Source organism: Dendrobates tinctorius, unplaced genomic scaffold (genome assembly GCF_039654945.1).
Source record: "Dendrobates tinctorius isolate UK_male_01 unplaced genomic scaffold, ASM3965494v1 ptg000213l, whole genome shotgun sequence".
Classification (NCBI taxonomy): Eukaryota; Metazoa; Chordata; class Amphibia; order Anura; family Dendrobatidae; genus Dendrobates; species Dendrobates tinctorius.
Genome location: NW_027361880.1, coordinates 191,635 through 217,298, shown reverse-complemented (window position 1 = coordinate 217,298; position 25,664 = coordinate 191,635). Strand labels below are relative to the sequence as shown.

The following is a 25,664-nucleotide window of genomic DNA, read 5'->3' as shown; positions in this document are numbered from 1 at the left end:
TGTGGCGGGGCCCCTCAAGGTCCGATTTTGTGGCCGGGGCTCCTCAGGGTCCGATTTTGCGGGTGGGGCCCCTCAGGGTCCGATTTTGCGGGTGGGGCCCCTCAGGGTGCGATTTTGCGGTAGGGGCCCCTCAGGGTCCGATTATGCGGGTGGGGCCCCTCAGGGTCCGATTTTGTGGCCGGGGCCCCTCAGGGTCCGATTTTGTGGGTGGGGCCCCTCAGAGTCCGATTTTGTGAGTGGGGCCCCTCAGGTTCCGATTTTGTGAGTGGGGCCCCTCAGGGTCCAATATTGTGAGTGGGGCCCCTCAGGGTCCAATATTGTGAGTGGGACCCCTCAGGGTCTGATTTTGTGGTTGGGTCCCCTCAGGGTCTGATTTAGTGGCCGGGGCCCCTCAGGGTCCAATTTTGTGGCTGGGGCCCATCAGGGTCCGATTTTGTGGCCGAGGCCCCTCAGGGTCCGATTTTGTGGCCGAGGCCCCTCAGGGTCAGATTTTGTGGGTGTGGCCCCTCAGGGTCCGATTTTGTGGCCGGGGCCCCACAGGGTCCGATTTTGTGTCCGGGGCCCCTCAGGGTCCGATTTTGTGGTTGGGACCTCTCAGGGTCTGATTTTGTGGGTGGGGCCACTCTGGGTCCGTTTTTTTGGGCGGGGCTACTCGGAGTCCGATTTGGTGGGTGGGGCCCCTTAGGGTCCGATTTGGTGGGCGGGGCCCCTCAGGGTCCAATTTTGTGGCTGGGGCCCATCAGGGTCCGATTTTGTGGCCGAGGCCCCTCAGGGTCCGATTTTGTGGCTGAGGCCCCTCAGGGTCAGATTTTGTGGGTGTGGCCCCTCAGAGTCCGATTTTGTGAGTGGGGCCCCTCAGGTTCCGATTTTGTGAGTGGGGCCCCTCAGGGTCCAATATTGTGAGTGGAGCCCCTCAGGGTCCGATTTTGTGGTTGGGGCCCCTCAGGGTCCGTTTTTGTGGGCGGGTCCCCTCAGGGTCCGATTTGGTGGGCGGGGCCCCTCAGGGTCCAATTTGGTGGGCGGGGCCCCTCAGGGTCCGATTTTCTGGCCGGGGCTCCTCAGGGTCCGATTTTGTGGGTTGGGCCCCTCAGGGTCCGATTTTCTGGCCGGGGCCCCTCAGGGTCCGATTTTGTGTCCGGGGCCCCTCAGGGTCTGATTTTGTGGTTGGGTCCCCTCAGGGTACGATTTTGTGGCTGGGGCCCATCAGGGTCCGATTTTGTGGCCGAGGCCCCTCAGGGTCCGATTTTGTTTTGGCCCCTCAGGGTCTGATTTTGTGGCAGGGGTCAATCAGCCTCGGATTTGGAGGCCGGGGTGGCTCAGCCTCGGATTTGGAGGCCGGGGTGGCTCAGCCTCGGATTTGGAGGCCGGGGTGGCTCAGCCTCGGATTTGGAGGCCGGGGTGGCTCAGCCTCTGATTTGGAGGCCGGGGTCGCTCAGGCTCCGATTTGGAGCCCGGGTCACTCAGCTTTCGATTTGGCGTGTCGGCCCTTTAAGACTCATTTCGGTGCGCCGGCCCTTTAACAATCACTTTGGCGCGTCGGCCCTTTAAGAGCTAGTTTGGTTCACTGGGCTTCTTCTAAATCAACTTTGGCGGACATTCTCTCTCAGGGGCATGCGTCTTGTGATGAAGCTAGATTTGCATTAGTGCTGTGGGTTTCGCTTTAAGAGCTGATATTATGTGGCAGAAGCTCTGTCCTTGGGGCGTCATGTGACGTTCGTAGGCGTTGGCATAGTAACTGGGTCTGCCTGCGCATATCAATGAGCTTAACTGTCATTTCAATCGCCTCAGGGCACGTTTTGCCATTTCCTATTGAAAAGCATTGGAGACAGTGCATTTCAATGACGGGAAAAAAAATTTTCAAACGCAATTTGCGCAAAAACTACAAATCCGATCGACACGAAAAATACTTAGCACACCTCTCATGGACGCTGGCTTCGAAACGACACCTCAACGGAGTCTGTGCGTGTAGCGATTTGGGCCGCATTAATTGCGGAAATCAACTGGAAAATAATAAGAAGAAGAAGTTAGCAGCGTTCGGATTACAATATAGTGGTTTTTTCAAACCACTATAATAATAATAATAATAATAATAATATCAGATTACTGTTATACGTACTAAATGACATAATTGATGTGAATTCATGTTATGGTAAGCCGTGAACAATATTCATATAAAATATGTATAATTATACTTCCCTAAGTCTAAATTGAAGTATTTCAGGTCCAGTCATCATCATCTGATGTCATCTGGTCGTCATTTTGATGTCTTCTGTCTTCTTGGTTCTTTTAAAAACACAGTTTTTCTCTAGCATATAGATGTTGTAGAAATCGTGTCGTGTATCAAATCAAAGTCCATAAATTCAAATGTTAATACGAAAACAAAGTCTATGCAGCTTTAATATCTGTGCAGTGTCATCTTTAAAAACCTGGGCTTACATTGGCTCGCCTTGGATATTCTGGAATCCTCCATCGGTACTGGTCTTTGAACAGGTGTGACGTCTTTGGTCAGCAAAGCAAGGGTTAAAATGACTCTTCCTTGCTAAACATAGCACCATAACCAGTCCTTGTCCTAATGCACAGGATACATGTCAGGGTTGTAGCTTCCTGACAATTACTTTATTGTTCACCAGCCTTCATCAAAGCTTTTCAGGTGATTGAAAACCTCTGGAACTTGATAAGAACGTGATAATACAGTTCACATCAGCATCATAGGATCATCGTCTTCTGGTCTGGTTGTCAGGTTAGACACTTTAATTGTGACTGTCAGTGGTGGATACTGCACTTGTGACTGTCAGTGGTGGATACTGCACTTGTGATTGACAGTGGTGGATACTGCACTTGTGACTGTCAGTGGTGGATACTGCACTTGTGACTATCAGTGGTGGATACTGCACTTGTAATTAACACAGTTAATTTCTCAGAAATCATAGCTTTGTTACCTTCTGGGACTTCTGGATCGCGGCATTCTTCTTCTTGCAACTGATAAGAATCAATAAAGTTTAGAAATATGAAAAGTCTTTATTCATCTCAATATCTTGCTTGAAGTCTTCATTCCCTATTCTATACCAAATCTGGTAATTTCCCTATCCTATAATATCACAGCGTACCATAGCAATCAGTAATATCCATATAATTCTTATGAGAATTTGTACTGTATATGGATTTCAATGTTTGAAATAATAAACCAATAATAAGTGATAAATTATTATCCATATTTTTTCATGTGATAGAACATTTTTTATGTCTTAGGTGTAATTACCTTTTTCAACCCATAGGTGTCACTGTGTTTTATGTAACCAGTGTTTTCATCTTTATTAATAAGGAATATATTTATTATACTAATAATATGTAGTAATGTATAGCCATGAACCAAAATAAGAATATATGAGTGAGCGAATGAATGAATAAAAGAATTGTTGCATATAACTCAGAAGTGAAACATTTTCCTTTGTAATAGAACCATATCATTGCTATATTTAATGAAGCAATATTCTCAGTAGATATTACTTTACTAAATATTGATGAAAGAAAAAATAAAAATTTAAGAATTATAATAAAAATAGATTACAAAATTGAAAATTAAAAATAAGAATAAGAATAAAAATAAAAATAAGGCCTTTATGTTGATGCAGAGTAGTTATGTCTTCAGTAACATATACCCTTAATATTTCCATGATCCGGATTATTTCATAATTGTCATAAACTTGTGTTACCAAAATATATAAATTATGCAACTTTGCATATAATATTCCTCTTAGTGTAAAGAACTGACTCTTTATATACTTGTTATTATACCAAATACTTATACCATTGAACCTTATTTATATTTGTTCTTTATTAAAATGTGTGAAGAAGAGGTATTAATCAAATGTGATGATGTAGTCAGGATCAAAAGCACATTTCCCCCTTAATACCGAAAAATATTGTTTCATGCCAAAATTAAAAATAATTAATTTATAAATTGTGTGAATATTACACTTGCTTATACCATTATTTGTCTGAAAATGTGTAACCATCTATGTAACCATTAAAACTAATTTGAATATCATAAAATTATCCTTTGGAAAATTAATTTAAATGTAGATTTTCTTCATAAACCATTTTGATGTGCGATTGCACTTATCACAATTAACTAAATCAAGAAATAATAATTACTATAGAAATATAGAAATATATGTTGTGTAGATAATATTATTATATCTTAATATTCTAATAATTTAACTGATCTGCATATTTCTCCTAAAGATAAAGGCTTTTGGGTTTTTTTTCCTCTCATTGCATTCAGATTCCTGAGGTCTCATACATCAAACGTATCACATTACTCGCTCAGCAGCTGCTCATACACTCAGTCACTGTCACTCAGACTGTGTCACATATTTAAGTTTAAACCAAATACCCCACATACGAAGGTGTGATGAATACACGTAATTTAACCCAAATTATCAATGCATTGTAAACTATTTAAATTTAGTTTTAATATTTCTTTGAATATTCCCCACATGACATAAATATATGTTGTATAGCTATACTTGACATTTAGGCCTGGAAAAAAATTCCATTGGTTTGCAAAAGTTGAGACCCCTTGAAAATTCTTTCCCTAAGGAACAGGGACATGGTATACCTATTATTAGAACAAAGTTCAAATTTCATGTACTGTGGTAGTCATTCAAGCCATGCAGTAAAAGCACACACACAGAACACATTTTAAAATGCAGTTAGTTTTTTTCTTTTTAAGTGTTAAATATATGAAATCATGCAATTATTGCAACTTCCTGTGTAAATAAAGGCATAAATCCTTGTAAGAGAATTTTTCCCGATTAAGTCCTGCTTTGAAATGAAAATTCTAAGGAGAAATAAAAGATAAGGTTAATATCATATTCATAATTCTAAATATTATTACTGATGTAAATTTTAATTTTCATTAAAAAATACAGTTCTACTATTTCTACTTCTACAAACACTCTATATATACTGTATGAATATGTATATATCCACAAACCATAAAACTACAGGATTATACTCTATTAAATAATTACATATAACTAATACATTGCATAACACTTTTACACAATATATATATATAATTACTTTTTCTAGCCAATTCCTACACCCATACTTATTTCTCTGTAAAAAATATCCTGAATGGTTCTTGCCATTTTGAAGCTGATAGATTCTTGGAGCAGAGTATTCAGTTTACAGGCCATGATGTCACTCACCACCTGCTTCTGTCTGTCAAATTCGGCCATCTTTGTTACAGAAAGAAAATCAGAACTCATCATTTTTCTTAATTCAATTTGTGTCTTTTCGGTGTTCCTTTGCATCATTCCATATGGCTTATAACAAACATGTGATTTTCTTCGTTCTTCATAGATTTGATTTTGGGGAAAGCTCATTTTAGAAGGTTTTGCTAATGCAGGCTTCTGATAAGATTTTACTCTGCCTGTCTTCACAAAATTAGCACAATTTACTTTCCTTTCACGATTCTCGTGTTTTCTGGCAAAATCAAGGGATTGCGCACATTCAAACAAAGAATCTTTTTGTGACGCAATAACACGAGATGCAGGATTTAAGAACCAAAATTTGCTTACAAAACTCCTTATGAGGGACTGTGTTTTGACATTCTCACTCAGCATTTTGTACAGACGGTCATATATGGACATAAACGTGAAAGTACATTCCTTCCGACCAATCCTTAATTTTTGAAGAATATCAATATCTGGATGATTTTCATTTGATGAACAAAAAATGAGAATTTGTAATCTGTCCTTATCACATAAATTATCATGTGTTTCACCAGATAACTTTAAAGACAATCTCCTAGCAAAGTTTACAGGGATCCACATTTTGAACAACTGATTCTTCTCCTCGTTAGATAAATCAAATTTATCAACACAACTTTCAAAAACCTCAGAGTTTCTACAAACATGGATTTTGTTATCATATGCAGGAATGATTTTGCATATTTTTAGCAAAGTTTTTCTTACTTTACTTCGAAGTTGGGCCTGTGAGTCGTCTATTTTTAGTGGTACGTCTTTCCCTTGTACGTCCTCTACGTCAGTTCTGAAGTCTCCTCCTACTTCTCCATCTTGTTCCACGTCTGCAAGGTCACCTTCAATGGCTGCTACAGACACTTGATTACAGTCAATCTCGAGAACATCACAACAATCATTTTTGGATTTCTCTGACACAGATCTATGAAATATATCTACCATCTGTAGAATATTTTTTAATCTCTCTCTTTCTCTATTGAAAAATTTACAATCTAACTTCTGATTCGCCATTTCGCACTCTGCATATAATCTAAGCCATAATACTTCTGGATTAGACTTGTCTACAGACTTAAATTTCAATTTACTCTGCTTAGCAAGAGAATTAATGACATCCATTTCTCTTACCTTGAAATGTCTCAGCTTGTTCCTTTGATGGACAACGCTGAGTTCCGGTCTTCACACGTCTGGCTTCAGCACGTCTGGCACTTTGGCACTTGTAGTACTTCTCAATCCATCTGGCAATTCTTAGTCCTCACTTCTAGATTCTGTCTGATTCTTGTGAATAGTGGAATTCCTGATAACTTGCACATATGACTGATGTTAGCAAAGTCCAATCCCCCTTTTGGGCAAGTTGAGGGAAATCCACAAAAAAAAATACAAAAATTCAGATCTGGCTGGCTCTCCAATGTAAAATAATGCGTATTCTTATAAAATACTCAGGACTAGTTACCAGATAAAAATATAGTGGTTTATTTGGATTCTTCCATCAAAGAAAAGATTATTACAGAAAAACATAAAAATAGGTGAAAGAGAGATTGTCCATTAGTTCATATATAAACTTGTAACCTTCTTTCCTGGAACTCTGAAAAGACATGTGTCCTGTAGTGCGTAGCTTCTCTGGAGGGGGGGTTTGGATTAACATACCAGCTGTTCAGCTCTGTCCATGCGGAGAGGACATCTTGCGTCTGTGTCTCATGATGGTGAGGGAAGGATCCAGCGACCTCTACAGTTAGCTATGAATTATATACGTCTCTTGAAGCACGTGATCCAGGTATATATGGAGTTGTCCTGTACCATGAGCCATGCTTACAAAAATAGCCTATGTCGTTGTCAGCAATGTACAGAACTGAGTGTAATAAGAATACAACTCCATAACTAATATATATATATCTATAACTAATATAAATCCATAACTAATAATATTTAACAATATGGGCACGGGACTATGGGATGGAGGATGTGTGATGGGTATATGGGCACTTGACTATGGGATGGAGGATATGTTTGACGGGTATATGGGCACGGGACTATGAGATGGCGGATATGTATGATGGGTATATGGGCACGGGACTATGGGATGGAGGATATGTATGATGGGTATATGGGCATGGGACTATGAGATGAAGGATGAGTGATGGGTATACGGGTATATGGGCATGGGATTATGGGATGGCGGATATGTATGATGGGTATATGGGCACGGGACTATGGGATGGCGAATATGTATGATGGGTATATGGGCACAGGACTACGGGATGGCGGATATGTATATGGGCACGGGACTATGGGATGGAGGATGTGTGATGGGTATATGGGCACTTGACTATGGGATGAAGGATATGTTTGACGGGTATATGGGAACGGGACTATGGGATGGCGGATATGTATATGGGCACGGGACTATGGGATGGAGGATGTGTGATGGGTATATGGGCATTGGACTATGAGATGGCGGATATGTATGATGGGTATATGAGCACGGGACTATGAGATGGAGGATATGTATGATGGGTATATGGGCATGGGACTATGAGATGAAGGATGTGTGATGGGTATATGGGCACTCGACTATGGGATGGCGAATATGTATGATGGGTATATGGGCATGGGACTATGGGATGGAGAATATGTATGATGGGTATATGGGCATGGGACTATGGGATGGAGAATATGCATGATGGGTATATGGGCATGGGACTATTGGATGGAGGATGTGTGATGGGTATATGGGCACTGGACTATGGGATGGAGGATATGTATGATGGGTATATGGGCACGGGACTATGAGATGGCGAATATGTATGATGGGTATATGGGCATGGGACTATGGGATGGAGGATATGTATGATGGGTATATGGGCATGGGACTATGAGATGAAGGATGAGTGATGGGTATACGGGTATATGGGCATGGGACTATGGGATGGCGGATATGTATGATGGGTATATGGGCACGGGACTATGGGATGGCGAATATGTATGATGGGTATATGGGCACTGGACTATGGGATGGAGGATATGTATGACGGGTATATGGGCACAGGAGTACGGGATGGCAGATATGTATATGGGCACGGGACTATGGGATGGAGGATGTGTGATGGGTATATGGGCACTAGACTATGGGATGAAGGATATGTTTGACGGGTATATGGGCACGGGACTATGGGATGGCGGATATGTATATGGGCACGGGACTATGGGATGGAGGATGTGTGATGGGTATATGGGCATTGGACTATGAGATGGCGGATATGTATGATGGGTATATGAGCACGGGACTATGAGATGGAGGATATGTATGATGGGTATATGGGCATGGGACTATGAGATGAAGGATGTGTGATGGGTATATGGGCACTCGACTATGGGATGGCGAATATGTATGATGGGTATATGGGCATGGGACTATGGGATGGAGAATATGTATGATGGGTATATGGGCATGGGACTATGGGATGGAGAATATGCATGATGGGTATATGGGCATGGGACTATTGGATGGAGGATGTGTGATGGGTATATGGGCACTGGACTATGGGATGGAGGATATGTATGATGGGTATATGGGCACGGGACTATGAGATGGCGAATATGTATGATGGGTATATGGGCATGGGACTATGGGATGGAGGATATGTATGATGGGTATATGGGCATGGGACTATGAGATGAAGGATGAGTGATGGGTATACGGGTATATGGGCATGGGACTATGGGATGGCGGATATGTATGATGGGTATATGGGCACGGGACTATGGGATGGCGAATATGTATGATGGGTATATGGGCACTGGACTATGGGATGGAGGATATGTATGACAGGTATATGGGCACAGGAGTACGGGATGGCAGATATGTATATGGGCACGGGACTATGGGATGGAGGATGTGTGATGGGTATATGGGCACTTGACTATGGGATGAAGGATATGTTTGACGGGTATATGGGCACGGGACTATGGGATGGCGGATATGTATATGGGCACGGGACTATGGGATGGAGGATGTGTGATGGGTATATGGGCATTGGACTATGAGATGGCGGATATGTATGATGGGTATATGAGCACGGGACTATGAGATGGAGGATATGTATGATGGGTATGGGCATGGGACTATGAGATGAAGGATGTGTGATGGGTATATGGGCACTCGACTATGGGATGGCGAATATGTATGATGGGTATATGGGCATGGGACTATGGGATGGAGAATATGTATGATGGGTATATGGGCATGGGACTATTGGATGGAGGATGTGTGATGGGTATATGGGCACTGGACTATGGGATGGAGGATATCTATGATGGGTATATGGGCACGGGCCTATGGGATGGCGGATATGTATGATGGGTATATGGGCACTTGACTATGGGATGGCGAATATGTATGATGGGTGTATGGGCATGGGACTATGGGATGGAGGATGTGTGATGGGTATATGGGCACGGGCCTATGGGATGGAGGATGTGTGATGGGTATATGGGCACTCGACTATGGGATGGAGGATGTGTGATGGGTATATAGGAACGGGACTATGGGATGGAGGATAATTATAATTTGCTACAACTAACCACAGTTTGTTACTATGCCCGGGCATCGCCGGGCTCTTCAGCTAGATCCCTCTAAAAGTCAATTCCGTTCTAGTCGCTACCCTGCGCACACACCAGCACATGCGGTGACAGCTCACACGTGACCCACAGCCTGGCCCCGCCCACTGTCACTGCTCCCGTGGTGATGACGTCATCACAGGTCCTGTAGCCATCCCGGTGCGTGGTATGTGGAGGGCAGGCATGGCACAGGAGATCGGGAGAGCGCTCACCACAGTGAGGGAGCAGGTGCAGCGTGCGGCAGCCCGGAGGCGAGTATTTGTTTCGCAGTTTAGTTCTGTAGTGGGCGTGTCAGGGGGGTGGCAGTGTTTGTGAGCTGCAGTGCTGATTGGTTTACCACGGCAGTGAGGGCGGTGCATTTATGAGCGCGCTCACATCCAGATCCTGGGGCAGGCTGGGAAAGTCGCACATTCAAGAGCACACAGAAGGTAGAAGGCGGCGGCGTGCATTCATGAGCGCGCATTTTTACCGGACACGGCGCGTTTCACAGGTGCAGCGTCTGCGCTTTTCACAGGTGCAGCGTCTGCACTTTTCACAGGTGCTGGGTGCGCTTTTCATGGGTGCAGCGTCTGCGCATTTCACAAGTGCTGGACTCGCCTTTCACGGGTGCAGCATCTGCGCATTTCACTGGTGCTGGGCGCGCTTTTCACCGGTGCAGCGTCTGCATTTCACAGGTGCTGGGCTCGCTTTTCACCGGTGCAGCTTCTGCGCATTTCACAGGTGCTGGACTCGCCTTTCACAGGTGCAGCGTCTGCGCATTTCACAGGTGCTGGGTGCGCTTTTCACCGGTGCAGGGTCTGCATTTCACAGGTGCCGGGCGCGCTTTTCACCGGTGCAGCATCTGTGCATTTCACAGGTTCTGGGCGCGTTTGACAGATGCAGTGTCTGCACATTTCACAGGTGCTGGGCGCACTTTTCACCGGTGCAGCGACTGCGCATTTCACAGGTGATGGGAGTGCTTTTCACAGGTGCAGCGTCTGGCATTTCACAGGTGCTGGGCTCGCTTTTCAGCGGTGCAGCGTCTGCGCATTTCACAGGTGCTGGGCGCGCTTTTCAGCGGTGCAGCGTCTGCGCATTTCACAGGTGCTGGGCTCGCTTTTCACAGGTGCTGGGTGCGCTTTTCAGCGGTGCAGCGTTTGCGCTTTTCACAGGTGCAGCGTCTGCGCATTTCACAGGTGCAGGGCGCGCTTTTCACCGGTGCAGCGTCTGCGCATTTCACAGGTGCTGGGCGTGCTTTTCAGCGGTGCAGCATCTGCGCATTTCACAGGTTCTGGGTGCGTTTGACAGATGCAGTGTCTGCACATTTCACAGGTGCTGGGCGCACTTTTCACCGGTGCAGCGACTGCGCATTTCACAGGTGATGGGAGTGCTTTTCACAGTTGCAGCGTCTGGCATTTCACAGGTGCTGGGCTCGCTTTTCAGCGGTGCAGCGTCTGCGCATTTCACAGGTGCTGGGCGCGCTTTTCAGCGGTGCCGCGTCTGCGCATTTCACAGGTGCTGGGCTCGCTTTTCACAGGTGCTGGGTGCGCTTTTCAGCGGTGCAGCATTTGCGCTTTTCACAGGTGCAGTGTCTGCGCATTTCACAGGTGCAGGGCGCGCTTTTCACCGGTGCAGCGTCTGCGCATTTCACAGGTGCTGGGCGTGCTTTTCAGCGGTGCAGCGTCTGCGCATTTCACAGGTGCTGGGCGCGTTTGACAGGTGCAGCGTCTGCACATTTCACAGGTGCTGGGCTCGCTTTTCACAGGTGCAGCATCTGCGCTTTTCACAGGTGCAGCGTCTGTGCATTTCACAGGTGCTGGGTGCGCTTTTCACCGATGCAGCATCTGCGCATTTCACAGGTGCTGGGCTCGCTTTTCACAGGTGCAGCATCTGCGCTTTTCACAGGTGCAGAGTCTGTGCATTTCACAGGTGCCGGGTGCGCTTTCCACCGGTGCAGCATCTGCACATTTCACAGGTGCTGGGCGCACTTTTCACTGGTGCAGCGTCTTCGCATTTCACAGGTGATGGGAGTGCTTTTCACCGGTGCAGCGTCTGTGCATTTCACAGGTACTGGGCTTGCTTTTCAGCGGTGCAGCGTCTGCGCATTTCACAGGTCCTGGGCGCGCTTTTCAGCGGTGCAGCGTCTGCGCATTTCACAGGTGCTGGGCTCGCTTTTCACAGGTGCTGGGCGCGCTTTTCACCGGTGCAGCGTCTGCGCATTTCACAGGTGCTGGGCTCGCTTTTCACAGGTGCAGCGTCTGCGCTTTTCACAGGTGCAGCGTCTGCGCATTTCACAGGTGCTGGGCGCGCTTTTCACCGGTGCAGCGTCTGCGCATTTCACAGGTTCTGGGCGCGCTTTTCACCGGTGCAGCGTCTGCGCATTTCACAGGTGCTGGGCGTGCTTTTCATAGGTGCAGCGTCTGCGCATTTCACAGGTGCTGGGCGCGCTTTTCACAGGTGCAGCATCTGCGCATTTCACAGGTGCTGGGCGCGCTTTTCACAGGTGCAGCGTCTGCATTTCACAGGTGCTGGGCGCGCTTTTCACAGGTGCAGCGTCTGCGCATTTTGCAGGTGCTGGGCGCGCTTTTCACTGGTGCAGCGTCTGCGCATTTCACAGGTGCTTGGCGCGCTTTTCACAGGTACAGCGTCTGCGCATTTCACAGGTGCTGGGCGCGCTTTTCACAGGTGCAGCGTCTCCGCACGTTTCTGCCTCTCCACCGATGCCACTCTGCCATATGATCCATAATCTACCTATAGTAAGCTGTTGCCATTATTCCCAGGTGCTGCGTGTCCACGCATTCCGGAGCACGCATTTCTGCCTCTCGCTGCACATTTAGGGTGTGTGCACACATTGCGGATTCTGCCATGTTACCACTCAGAGTCTCCACTCAGAGACACAGAACTTAGCAAAACTAGGAGAGCTCATCATTTGCAGTCTGAGAGGAACCCTACTGCTGATGGAGGAAGCCAGAGAAGGGATTTAACAGTGTCCTAGCCAGTGTTCAGGAGCATTACGTCGAAGCTTGCTAAATGTGAAGGAAAAATGTTTTAGGCTAGCTTCAGACTAGTGTTTCCGGGCGCTGCGCAGGGCCTCTGTGCAGCTCCGCCCCCGGTCGCGCCCCATCCGATCAATTCTTCTAGGGTCGCACATCGCTGCATGCGATCTGCACACCCTATCTGTAGCATAAGGTGTGCAGACCATGCACTAGGATGATTTGGAGTGCGCTGCGCCCTTTTGACGTTGCACCGAGCGAGCCAAAATGCAACATGTTGCATACTCACCCCTCCTGCTCAGGACCCAGCACATGAGATATTCACCTGTCCCCCGGTCCATTGCTGCTCACCACCGTCTGCGCGTCCTCTGTCAGTGACTGTTCAGCCAGGAGAGGCTGCGGCGCGCACTAAGAACGTCACCACGCCCCCTGCAGCCTAAACGTCACTGACACAGCAAGCAGCAGACGGTGGTGAGCAGCGTGGGAACGAGGACAGGTGAATATCGCTATATTCACCCGTCCTGGAACGTCTCTGCAGCCTCGCTTCTCCACTGTCTCCCTTCCTGCCTTCAGCGGTCACGTGATACCGCTCATTATCACTCATGAAAATGCGCATATTCATGAGATTAATGAGCGGTACCACATGACCGCTGAAGGCAGACAGTGGAAAAGTGAGGGGGCTGCAGAGAGTGCCACGAGGGGTGAGTATGATCTGTGACACCCCCGCTCCCCCTCCCCCGCCGAGGGGGGGCGTTTTCAGCACAAAAAATGGGCTGAAAATCTCGGCTTATACACGAGTATATACGGAATCTAACGCTGAGGACACGGCCCATTACCGAGAAACCAGTGACTCCGGATTGCAAAAACATAGAAAATATTAAATTTTATTATACAAAAAATCACTACACACAGGTATAAAAGGGAAAACCATGAAGCACAGAGCGGTGCTAGCTTCCCCGGCGCATGAGCAGATGCGACGTGGAGTCTCCCAAGTTCTGAAAGTAGTAGTTGAGTTTGCCATTGAGCTTCTCCCGCAGCTGTAAAGGAAATGGAGGAAGACATTAATGGCGCACACATGGTCCGAGCCCGGCTGCCATGGCTCTAATACATCACAGTTTATGAGTGTGGCATTATGTCACCATACATGACATCACCATTAGTCACCACGGTCATGTGATGTGAAAGCACGCTATTAACGGTCAGGGAGTCCAGGCGCATGCGGAGGACAAGCTTTGGCTTTTCCGGTTCTCGTCCTTACATGTCAATCATCCCAGTAGCACCAGGCAGCACAGACTTAGAATGGGGCCTATCGTGGCATCCGGTAAGTGGCGGCAGAATGTGCAGCGACTAATGGGGGACAAGTCCTATAATTGGAGCATATACCAAGCCCCCCGAATACCACATGCATCTGTGACAGTGACTGCGGCTCTTACCTCTTGGTGTAGCCGACTTTTATTCTCTTCCAGCGCTTGCAGAAGGTGATCGATGGAGGAATACGGCATCCAAACCAAAGGAGACAAGGCGGACAGAGGCCACTGTGAGAAGTATATAGGATGGAAAAGATTAAAAATCATGGTAGCTTGCCTTTAAAAACAGTGCCTCCTTAGTCTACAGGTTGTGTCAGATATTACAGATGAGCTCCAAAGAGAATGTTTTCCAAATTCTGTACGACCCCTTTTACAATTGTGCCTCATGTAGATAATGTATGTATGTGTTATAAGGGACAATGTAAAACAAGCTTTTTCTGCTGTGTGATACAAGTCAACAATCTGGAGTCTCCAAACTCCATCTGATGCCGGATTCCAGACCGCTGACCTTCATCCCATAGCCCACGTGGTCCTTACCAGCTAGGGGTCTCCTGATCCAAATACGCTAGCCTCATATGTACAGTATTAGATGAGACTGTTCAGTTTGTATACAAGTGGATTTTGGGGCAGCAAAGTGGCTCAGTGGCTAGCATGCAGTGGCTCAGTGGTTACCATTGCAGAACTGAGGTCCTGGATTCAAATCGCAACAAGGACAACACCTGCAAGCAGTTTGTATGTTCTCTGTTTTCTCTCACACTCCACAGACATCCCGATAGGGAATGTAGATAGTGTGCCCGGATAGGATCAGCAATGACATCAGTAAAGCTGGGGAATTAATGGTGCTACATGGTGGGGGGGTGAGGAACCAACCAGACCCTAATATTCCTGCCCTCCTGACCGCAGCGTGTAACTGGGACCTACTCTGGCTAAGTGAGGTTTAAAGGGAACCTGTCACATAGTTTTGGCCCTGTAAGCTGCGGCCTACGGCTATCAGGGCTTAATCTACAGTATTCTATGATGCTGTAGATAAGCCCCAGATCAAACCTGAAGGAGAAGACAAACAAGTTTTATTATACTCACCCGGGTGCGGTTCGGTCCGATGGGCGTCGCAGGTCCAGGTCCACCGCCTCCCATCTCCATGCGATAACGTCCTCTTCCTTGCTTCGTGTCGAAGCTCCTGCGCAAGCGTACTTCTTTGCCCTGTTGAGGGCACAGCAAAGTACTGCATTGTGCAGGCGCCAGGAAATGTCAGAGATGTCCCGCTCCTGCGCACTGCAGTACTTTACTCTGCCCTCAACAGGGCAGAGCAGTGCGCCTATGCCGAGGTAGAAGTAAGGAGGAGGACGTCATCGCATGATGTTGGGAGGCACCGGATCACGACACCCACCGCGCACAACCCTGCCCCCCCCCCCCCCCCGGCGAGTATAATAAAACTTGCTTTTCTTCTGTTTCAGGTTAGAGCGTGGGCTTATCTACAGGCTTATAGAATGCTGTAGATAAACCCTGAAAGGCAGTGGCCGCAGCTTACAGAGCCAAAACGACGTGACAGGTTCCCTTTAGTAAGTTGGATCAGTGATGTTTCTGCCCATTGCCATTTCCTGCGGTGCCTTTAATACATTCTCAACCACTGAGGTGCATGTACGTTACAAGCGAGGAGCGGGTGTACGGAGCGGCTCAAGATCAGAGACAGACACGAAAGAGATGCTTCCATCCTCCATCTGGCCATGTATGGAGCATACGCTGGGGTCTAAGGCTCAGGCACAACGTTCTCATCTCCGCCCCACACCACAAGCCGTCAGCCCTGCACCCCACACTACGCTCAGTCCTGCACCCCACACCATGAGCCATCAGACCTGCGCCCCACACCACGAGCCAGCGGACCTCAGACTCCCCTGCTATGTTCGGGAATATGTGCGAGAGCGTCATACGACTGGCTGTTCTGTCCCAAATCCAGGTGATAATTGAAGGTACGAGTCCTCAAAGTCGCCTACAATCAGGAGACATCTGGTCACTCACCAAAAAATATCATAGATACATAGAGACGAGAGCTTGTACAAGGAATTACCTGACTTTTCAGGTCATCCGCAGTCTCCAAAATAGGCATCGTGGCTAATTGAATCAGCAGCTCTTTCCAACCCACAACTTCCAGGAGACGCAGCACCTGGGAATAAAGGCAGCAGCTGGCTAGAGGCAGAATACGGATCATACGGCAGAGTGGCAAATGGTGGAGACACAGAAATGCGCGCTCATGAATGTGCGCCTTCTGCTCCTTAGGGTTCACGTTGCAGATTGTGGTGCAGATTTTTGCACGCAGATTTGGCTAAAAATGCAGGTCAAATGACCTGCATTTTACCTGCGGATTAGCCTGCGGTTTGACACCTGTAATGGAGCAGGTGTGAAACCGCTGTGGATTCCGCACAAAGAAGTGACATGCTGCAAATTTTAAACCACAGCAAATCGACGCGGAAAAATACGTAACGTATGCAGTGCGTTTTTCATCTTCCAAAGACTTAAATGGTACTGCACAACGCAGCAGAAACTGTTGCGGATCCGCAGGGCCAAGTCCGCAGCAGAATCCGCAACGTGTGCACACACCCTAAATGTGCACCGAGAGGCAGAAATGCGTGCTCCGCAATGCGTGGACACGCATCACCTGGGAATAATGGCAACAGCTTACTATAGGTAGTATATGGATTGGATCATATGGCAGAGTGGCAAACGGTGGAGAGGCAGAAATGTGCGGAGACGCTGCACCTGCGAAATGCGCACCCAGCACCTGTCAAACGCACCCAGCACATGTGAAATATGCACCCAGCACCTGTGAAATATGCGCCCAGCACCAGTGAAATGCGCAGACGCTGCACCGGTGAAAAGCGCGCCCAGCACTTGTGAAATGCGCAGATGCTGCACCTGTGAAAAGCGCGCCCAGCACCTGTGAAATACGCAGATGCTGCACCTGTGAAAAGCGCGCCCAGCACCTGTGAAATGCGCAGACGCTGCACCTGTGAAAAGCGCGCCCAGCACCTGTGAAATGCGCAGACGCTGCACCTGTGAAAAGCGAGCCCAGCACCTGTGAAATGCGCAGACGCTGCACCTCTGAAAAGCGAGCCCAGCACTTGTGAAATGCGCAGATGCAGCACCTGTGAAAAGCGAGCCCAGCACTTGTGAAATGCGCAGACGCAGCACCTGTGAAAAGCGAGCCCAGCACCTGTGAAATGCGCAGATGCACCTGTGAAAAGCGCGCCCAGCACCTGTGAAATGCGCAGATGCTGCACCTGTGAAAAGCGCGCCCAGCACCTGTGAAATGTGCAGACGCTGAACCTGTGAAAGGCGAGCCCAGCACCTGTGAAATGCACAGACGCTGCACCTGTGAAAAGCGAGCCCAGCACCTGTTAAATGCAGACGCTGCACCTGTGAAAAGCGCGCCCAGCACCTGTGAAATGCGCAGACGCTGCACGGGTAAAAAGCGCGCCCAGCACCTGTGAAAAGAAATGGCCGGAGTGAGCCTCCCAACCCCCCCTGGAGGAGGCGTGGGCGGAGGCCAACATGACGGGGGGTTGGAAGTTAGTGAGGGAAGGGGAAGGGTTAAAGGGGAGGGGGAGCTAGGGGGTATTTAAGGCAGGGTCTGGGGGGAGCCCGCCCTCTGTTCCTGTTGTCCCAGCTCCTGAGCAGTCCCACAACTTACTGGGATGTCGGGAGTGGACAAGGCCCTGGACAGACTGCGGGCGGCAGCAGCAGGGCAGCCTCCTGGCTGACTGGAGGCGCAGGTGGCCGGCATGCTTCAACGAGCGCCGGGGCAGGCCGAGGTGAGAGAACGGAGGCCCCGGCGGGCGCGGCCTCCAGAGTGGCTGTCCCCCGACACCGCTCCCCGGGCCTCGCGTCGCCGCCGGAGCCCCTCCCGGGACCCTCCAGGCCGCGCGACGCAGCCTTCCCCGTCCGGGGGTGCGCGGCCTGGGAGGAATCCTGTCACGTGGCGAGGCCCTGCGGCGGCGTCCAGACCTTCGCCCCGGGGCAGGAAGGGGGCGGGGCCGGCGCGCACCCGACTTCCGGCAGCACCAGGTCCTTCGGGGGGCCGCTGCGGTGGTGGACGAGCCACTTTTGTCTTCGTCTGTGGTGGTAGGGGGCCCCTTAGCAGAGTCCGGGGGCGGTGGGGTTGAGGCTGGTTTTAGCAGTTCAGGGTCGGCTGGGGGAGTATGTGATATGTTGGCGGATGTGCGTAGCTTGCTTTTACGTTTGGAGCAGGGTTTTGCGGGGTCGTCGCCGGTAGCAGCGTGGGTTGGGCCACAGGGTGGCGGGTTGGCGGGTCAGGGCGCGGCTGCGTCGGGCCCTTGTGTCAGTACGCCGGTGTCAGTGTCGGTGCAAACCGAGAAGGAAAAGGAGTGTCGTGTGCATCTGGATAATCGGGCGCATGGCGAGGTGTATGTGTGTTTTGAGGGTTCGTTGGGGGCCCATTTGAAAAAGGAGGTGAAAGAGCGGATTTGGAAGGACGAATATGTGGAAATTAGAGTTGAGCGAAACGGGTCGAAAAAATTCAAAAGTCGCCGACTTTTGGCAAAGTCGGGTTTCATGAAACGAAACCCGACCCTAGGATGAGGTCGGCCACGAGGTCGGTGACTTACGCGCCAAAGTCGAGTTTCAAAAGTTTGTTTTGCGCTCTTTTTCGGCCAATCAGGATCCACGGACACTGTGGGCAACGTGATGACCTAGGCACGGGTCACCACCATCTTTCAGAAGGGCATGCAAGTGATTGGCTTGCTTTAGTGGGCGTCACAGGGGGTATAAAAGGGCGTGCACGCCGACCGCCATCTTACTTCTGCCGATCTTAGTATAGGGAGAGGTTGCTGCTGATTCTGTAGGGAGAGCGTTAGGCAGGGAAGAAGACAAAAAAACTGCTTCTGCTGCTAGCGATTTGGCCTGCACAACACACCAGTCACTGTGTGTGCAGTGCAAGGGGAGGCTATATAGTGGTGTATCAGTGGTGTTGGTTGTTGGGCTGCCTTTTAAGGCTTCCTGACACGCTGGCATTGCTGTTTACCCACTGCTCCGCAAACTGCTTTTTTAAAAGCAATCCAATCTCCCTTATCCTCTAGTCACTTTTGTCACAGCTGTGCCATCGAGCCTGTCACATAGCGCTCAGATATCAGTGGGCCTCACACAATCCACAAGTGTCCAGTGTCCAAAAGTGTGCGCAGAGATTCAAAATCTCCATTATCCTCTCGTCACTTTTGTCACAGGCAGCTGTGCCATCGAGCCTGTCACATAGCGCTCAGATATCAGTGGGCCTCACACAATCCACAAGTGTCCAGTGTCCAAAAGTGTGCGCAGAGATTCAAAATCTCCATTATCCTCTCGTCACTTTTGTCACAGGCAGCTGTGCCATCGAGCCTGTCACATAGCGCTCAGATATCAGTGGGCCTCACACAATCCACAAGTGTCCAGTGTCCAAAAGTGTGCGCAGAGATTCAAAATCTCCATTATCCTCTCGTCACTTTTGTCACAGGCAGCTGTGCCATCGAGCCTGTCACATAGCGCTCAGATATCAGTGGGCCTCACACAATCCACAAGTGTCCAGTGTCCAAAAGTGTGCGCAGAGATTCAAAATCTCCATTATCCTCTCGTCACTTTTGTCACAGGCAGCTGTGCCATCGAGCCTGTCACATAGCGCTCAGATATCAGTGGGCCTCACACAATCCACAAGTGTCCAGTGTCCAAAAGTGTGCGCAGAGATTCAAAATCTCTATTATCCTCTCGTCACTTTTGTCACAGGCAGCTGTGCCATCGAGCCTGTCACATAGCGCTCAGATATCAGTGGGCCTCACACAATCCACAAGTGTCCAGTGTCCAAAAGTGTGCGCGGAGATTCAAAATCTCCATTATCCTCTTGTCACTTTTGTCACAGGCAGCTGTGCCATCGAGCCTGTCACATAGCGCTCAGATATCAGTGGGCCTCACACAATCCACAAGTGTCCAGTGTCCAAAAGTGTGCGCAGAGATTCAAAATCTCCATTATCCTCTCGTCACTTTTGTCACAGGCAGCTGTGCCATCGAGCCTGTCACATAGCACTCAGATATCAGTGGGCCTCACACAATCCACAAGTGTCCAGTGTCCAAAAGTGTGCGCAGAGATTCAAAATCTCCATTATCCTCTCGTCACTTTTGTCACAGGCAGCTGTGCCATCGAGCCTGTCACGTAGCGCTCAGATATCAGTGGGCCTCACACAATCCACAAGTGTCCAGTGTCCAAAAGTGTGCGCAGAGATTCAAAATCTCCATTATCCTCTCGTCACTTTGGTCACAGCTGTGCCATCGAGCCTGTCACATAGCGCTCAGATATCAGTGGGCCTCACACAATCCAAAAGTGTCCACTGTCCACAAATGTGTGCAGAAATTCTAAATCTCCCCTGTCCTATAGACACCTTGTACCTTGTTTTACATTACTATATAGTTTGTTGGATTTTGTCTACATTTCTACCAAAAATGAGGAAGGCTGGTGGAAGAGGCCGTGGAATTGGGCGGGGGTTGGCAGCTGGTAATGATGGTGTTGGTGGTGGATCTGATGGTAGTGGCAAGAGCAAAATAGGACCGAATGCAGGAGGTGCTGACCCTGCGTCATCGTCTGGCTACATAAGGCCTCGAACGCTTAGTTTTCTAGGAGTTGGCAAACTGCTTTTAAAGCCAGAGCATCAGGAAAAAGTTTTGTCTTACATTGCTGACTCAGCCTCCAGCTCTATCGCCTCCTCTTCTTCAGTTGTAAAAAGTAAAAGCACTGAGTCGTCATTGGAGGCTCATGTTCATGAACCACACCTTTCCTTGTGTCCTTCACCCCAACCAAGATTGAAGGATGACGCAGGCCATACTACTGATTACTCCATGGAGCTGTTTTCACATACCATGCCTGGATTATCAAGTGAAATGGTGAATTACCCAGGCCAAGATGAATCTGACATGGAGTGCACTGATGCACAGCCGCTGATGGATGATTCTGCTGGTACATTCACTCAGAGCACTACATTGTCCTCGCAGTGTACAGAGCCAGATTCTGACCCTGATGAGACTCAGGTGCCCCTTCCCGCACACTATACCACCATACACGGTGACACAGAGGAAGGTGCACATGACATAGAAGAGGAGGTGATGGATGACCCAGTTGTTGACCCAGATTGGCATCCATTGGGGGAAGAGGGTGCTGCTTCCAATAGCTCAGATGAGGAGCATCCACAGCAGACATCGACATCGCAACAGCTGTTATCTGGCAGGCCCGGAGCACTCCAAAGACAGGTTCCAAACATCAAAAGAGTTGCTGGACAGCTTGTCCAGAGGGTCAAAAGATCACAGCGTGCTAGGCCGCAAAATGTCTGCCAAAGTAGGAAGAGCGCAGTGTGGCACTTTTTTGAACAAAATCCTCATGATCAGGCCAAGGTTATCTGTAAGAAGTGCGCAAAGACCTTTAGCCGAGGGAAAAATCTGAAAAATTTGAATACCAGTTGCATGCTTAGACATTTAACCAGCATGCACTTGCAAGCGTGGACACAACACCAAACCTCAAGTGCCACATGTGCAACTGATCACAACAAAGGTAGTCAGCAACGCTACATTGTTTCCCCCACTGTAAGCCCACCGGTTAGCACAGCAGCAAATGTTGAGGTGCCGTTGCAAGACCACAGCAGTCAGGGAATCCCACTGTTATATCAACGAAAGACTGATTCTAGGCCATCATAAAGAACACCAACTCCATCACCATCATCAACCCTCTCTCAGTCCGCCCTGTCCACCGCTACTTCCACCATATGCAGCTCTCAAGTCCAGCTCACCCTCCCAGACACTATGAGTAGGTCAAGAAAGTACTCAGTCTCTCATCCGCGTACACTGGGTTTGAACGCCCACATTGCCAAACTAATCTCGTTTGAGATGATGCCCTTTCGGTTGGTGGAAAGCACAGCTTTCCGCGAACTCATGGCCTATGCAGTACCACGCTATGACCTACCCAGTCGCCACTTCTTCTATCGCAAAGCCATCCCAGCCCTCCACCATCATGTGAAAGACCACATTGTCCATGCACTCAAGCAGTCAGTGAGCGGAAAGGTGCACCTCACAACTGATGCATGGTCCAGTCGGCATGGCCAGGGCCGTTACGTGTCCATCACTGCGCACTGGGTTAATGTGGTGGATGCAGGGTCCACAGGGGACAGCGGTGGTGGGACAGTGCTGCCTAGCCCACGGTATAGGAAACAGTTGGCTGTAGGCGTTCGACCCTCCTCCTCCTCCTCCAGAAGCGAAAGCTCGTCCACAAAGCGCAGTCGTACGAGCACTCCATCTGCAGCTGCCACTGTTGCACACGATGTGTCCCCCTATCGAGCAGCTAGTGGAAAGCGTCAGCAGGCTGTGTTGCAGATGATGTGTTTGGGCGACAGACACACCGCCGAGGTGCTGGCCGAGTACTTGAAGCGACAAACTGAGTCATGGCTGGGCAGTGTACATCTTGAGGCAGGCAAGGTAGTTAGTGATAACGGCCGTAATTTTGTGGCAGCCATAGCCCTTTCAAAACTCAGCCACATACCTTGCTTGGCTCACACCTTGAACCTGGTGGTGCAGTGCTTCCTCAAAAATTATCTGGAGTTAACAGCCCTGCTCCAGAAGGTGCGAAGACTGTGCGCGCACATCCGCCGGTCGCCTGTACACTCCGTTCGTATGCAGAAGCTGCAGCGATTGCTCCACCTTCCCAAACACCGCCTCATTATCGACATTGCAACAAGGTGGAACTCCACCCTGCACATGGTGGAGCGGCTGTGCGAGCAGAGGCAGGCCATAATGCATTTGTGGGAGGATACACGGCCAGGCACTTTGAGAGCAGACATGGAGTTGACAGGCGTGCAGTGGTCGAAGCTGAAAGACCTTTGTAAAGTCCTTCAGTGTTTTGAGGAATGCACACCACGCCCGGATTGGCAATATAACCAACCAGGCATTTTCCCGCTGGGCCGCTGTCATGTGGGCCGCGGGCGGCAGCACCCGATCATCTGGCCGCTTGCCGGCCGCTGCGGCCACTGTTGCTCCTGCCGCCGGCCCTCTGTGGGCACGGCGGTGATAGTTTCCAAGTTCCTCCTGCACTGCAGGGAGATAAACCGCCACGCCCCCCCCTCGCACCCCATCCTCGCCTTAGCATGAGACCCCCTCCCCCCCGCAGCCACTCACAGCGTCGCACTCGCTTGCCTGCTCGCTCTGTTCGCAGGACCTGTGATGAGGTCACAGGAGGGGAGGAGTCAGGGGGTCACATGATCAGGAGCCTTTGTCCAGACCCCCGATCATGTCACCCCTGACTCCGCCCCTCCTGTGACCTCATCACAGGTCCTGTGCGCTCAGCCTGCCTCTACCGTCTGCAAGACTCTGCTTTGCTGTTGTCATGGTGCTGGTTGAGGTAAGTATGTGTGGGGTCAGGATTTACAGTGTGGATGTAACAGAGCTGTGTGTGTACGAGGTGTACGGAGCGGAGCCGTGTGTGTACGAGGTGTATGGAGCGGAGCCGTGTGTGTACGAGGTGTACGGAGCGGAGCCGTGTGTGTACGAGGTGTACGGAGCGGAGCCGTGTGTGTACGAGGTGTACGGAGCGGAGCCGTGTGTGTACGAGGTGTACGGAGCGGAGCCGTGTGTGTACGAGATGTACGGAGCGGAGCCGAGTGTGTACGAGGTGTACAGAGCGGAGCCGTGTGTGTATGAGGTGTACGGAGCGGAGCCGTGTGTGTACGAGGTGTACGGAGCGGAGCCGTGTGTGTATGAGGTGTACGGAGCGGAGCCGTGTGTGTACGAGGTGTACGGAGCGGAGCCGTGTGTGTACGAGGTGTACGGAGCGGAGCCGAGTGTGTACGAGGTGTACGGAGCGGAGCCGTGTGTGTACGAGGTGTACGGAGCGGAGCCGTGTGTGTACGAGGTGTGCGGAGCGGAGCCGTGTGTGTACGAGGTGTACGGAGCGGAGCTGGATGTGTGCGAGGTGTACGGAGCGGAGCCGGATGTGTATGAGGTGTACGGAGAGGAGCCGTGTGTACGAGGTGTACGGAGCGGAGCCGTGTGTGTATAAGGTGTACAGAGTGGAGCCGTGTGTACGAGGTGTACGGAGAGGAGCCGTGTGTACGAAATATACGGAGCGGAGCCGTGTGTACGAGGTGTACGGAGCGGAGCCGTGGGTGTACGAGGTGTACGGAGCGGAGCCGTGGGTGTACGAGGTGTACGGAGCGGAGCCGCTTGTGTATGAGGTGTACGGAGCGGAGCCGCGTGTGTGCGAGGTGTACGGAGCGGAGCCGTGGGTGTACGAGGTGTACGGAGCGGAGCCGTGTGTGTATGAGGTGTACGGAGAGGAGCCGTGGGTGTACGGAGCGGAGCCGCGTGTGTATGAGGTGTACGGAGCGGAGCCGCGTGTGTGCGAGGTGTACGGAGAGGAGCCGCGCGTGTATGAGGTGTACAGAGCGGAGCCGTGTGTACGAGGTGTACAGAGCGGAGCCGTGTGTGTACGAGATGTACGGAGCGGAGCCACGTGTGTGCAAGGTGTACGGAGCGGAGCCGCGTGTGTACAAGGTGTACGGAGCGGAGCCGCGTGTGTACGAGGTGTACGGAGCGGAGCCGCGTGTGTACGAGGTGTACGGAGCGGAGCCGCGTGTGTGCGAGGTGTACGGAGCGGAGCCGCGTGTGTGCGAGGTGTACGGAGCGGAGCCGCGTGTGTATGAGGTGTACGGAGCGGAGCCGCGTGTGTGCGAGGTGTACGGAGCGGAGCCGCGTGTGTGCGAGGTGTACGGAGCAGAGCCGCGTGTGTACGAGGTGTACGGAGCGGTGCCGCGTGTGTACGAGGTGTACGGAGCGGTGCCGCGTGTGTACGAGGTGTACGGAGCGGAGCCGATTGTGTACGAGGTGTACGGAGCGGAGCCGTGTGTACGAGGTGTACGGAGAGGAGCCGTGTGTGTACGAGGTGTACGGAGCGGAGCCGTGTGTACGAGGTGTACGGAGAGGAGCCGTGTGTACGAGGTGTACGGAGCGGAGCCCTGTGTGTACGAGATGTACGGAGAGGAGCCACGCGTGTACGAGGTGGACAGAGTGGAGCCGTGTGTGTATGGAGTGGAGCCATATGTGTACGGGATGTACGGAGCGGAGCCAAGTGTGTACAAAGCATACGAAGCGTGCTTTTCCCACGGACACAGGAGTACACGGCGGAGCCCTGAGGAGCATTTTAAATCACACACATGACGTTCCACCTGAAGTGATATGCTGGAAGCTGACCGGAAATGAGATAATTTCTTGAGGAGATTGTGACGGAACCAGGAATGCTTCAGATCCATCACCGTGTCCTCCTCCGACAGCGCAGACAGCAGGATCGCCTTGGAATCGGGGATGCCGGCCATGTGAGTGGATCATGATAGGTCCTGCACCGGGAGGCTCAGGTGGGCACTACAATGGGAGCCGGGCTGCTATAGTATCTTTGTAGAATCTTTCTTTCTTTCTCTCTTTTTCTTTCTCTCTCT

The 25,664-nt window shown here is 50.1% G+C and overlaps 1 protein-coding gene across 10 annotated transcripts; it reads right to left on the bottom strand.

Moving 5' to 3' along the window:
* Positions 1 to 13,722: 13,722 nt before the first annotated feature.
* On the bottom strand, positions 13,723 to 23,425 carry LOC141058569 (nuclear pore complex protein Nup160-like). 10 transcript variants are annotated; one of them, XR_012222255.1, is made up of 5 exons: positions 23,353 to 23,425; positions 16,229 to 16,324; positions 16,017 to 16,150; positions 14,290 to 14,391; positions 13,723 to 13,893 (listed from the first exon to the last, which is right to left on the bottom strand). XR_012222255.1 is itself a non-coding variant. In XM_073554730.1 (5 exons), exons 3-5 carry the CDS (start codon positions 16,087 to 16,089, stop codon positions 13,804 to 13,806), a joined length of 237 nt encoding a protein of 78 aa, XP_073410831.1. In that variant the 5' UTR covers positions 16,090 to 16,150; positions 16,229 to 16,324; positions 23,353 to 23,425; the 3' UTR covers positions 13,723 to 13,803. The 10 variants fall into 10 exon arrangements, 6 of the variants coding, with proteins under 6 accessions (XP_073410831.1, XP_073410832.1, XP_073410833.1 ...); XM_073554730.1 differs by having other exon boundaries at positions 16,045 to 16,150; XM_073554731.1 differs by lacking the exon at positions 23,353 to 23,425 and adding an exon at positions 22,148 to 22,436 and having other exon boundaries at positions 16,045 to 16,150.
* Between the last annotated feature and the right edge of the window lie 2,239 nt (positions 23,426 to 25,664).

Bases quoted from the DNA above. Each gene is read 5' to 3' on its own strand.
- LOC141058569 (XM_073554729.1), bottom strand. From the start codon at position 15,303: ATGGAGATGGGAGGCGGTGGACCTGGACCTGCGACGCCCATCGGACCG. The intron at 14,392-15,243 runs GTGAGTATAATA...TACTTCTCACAG, and splicing joins TCGGACCGAACCGCACCCGG to TGGCCTCTGTCCGCCTTGTC. The intron at 13,894-14,289 runs GTAAGAGCCGCA...TTTCCTTTACAG, and splicing joins AAAGTCGGCTACACCAAGAG to CTGCGGGAGAAGCTCAATGG.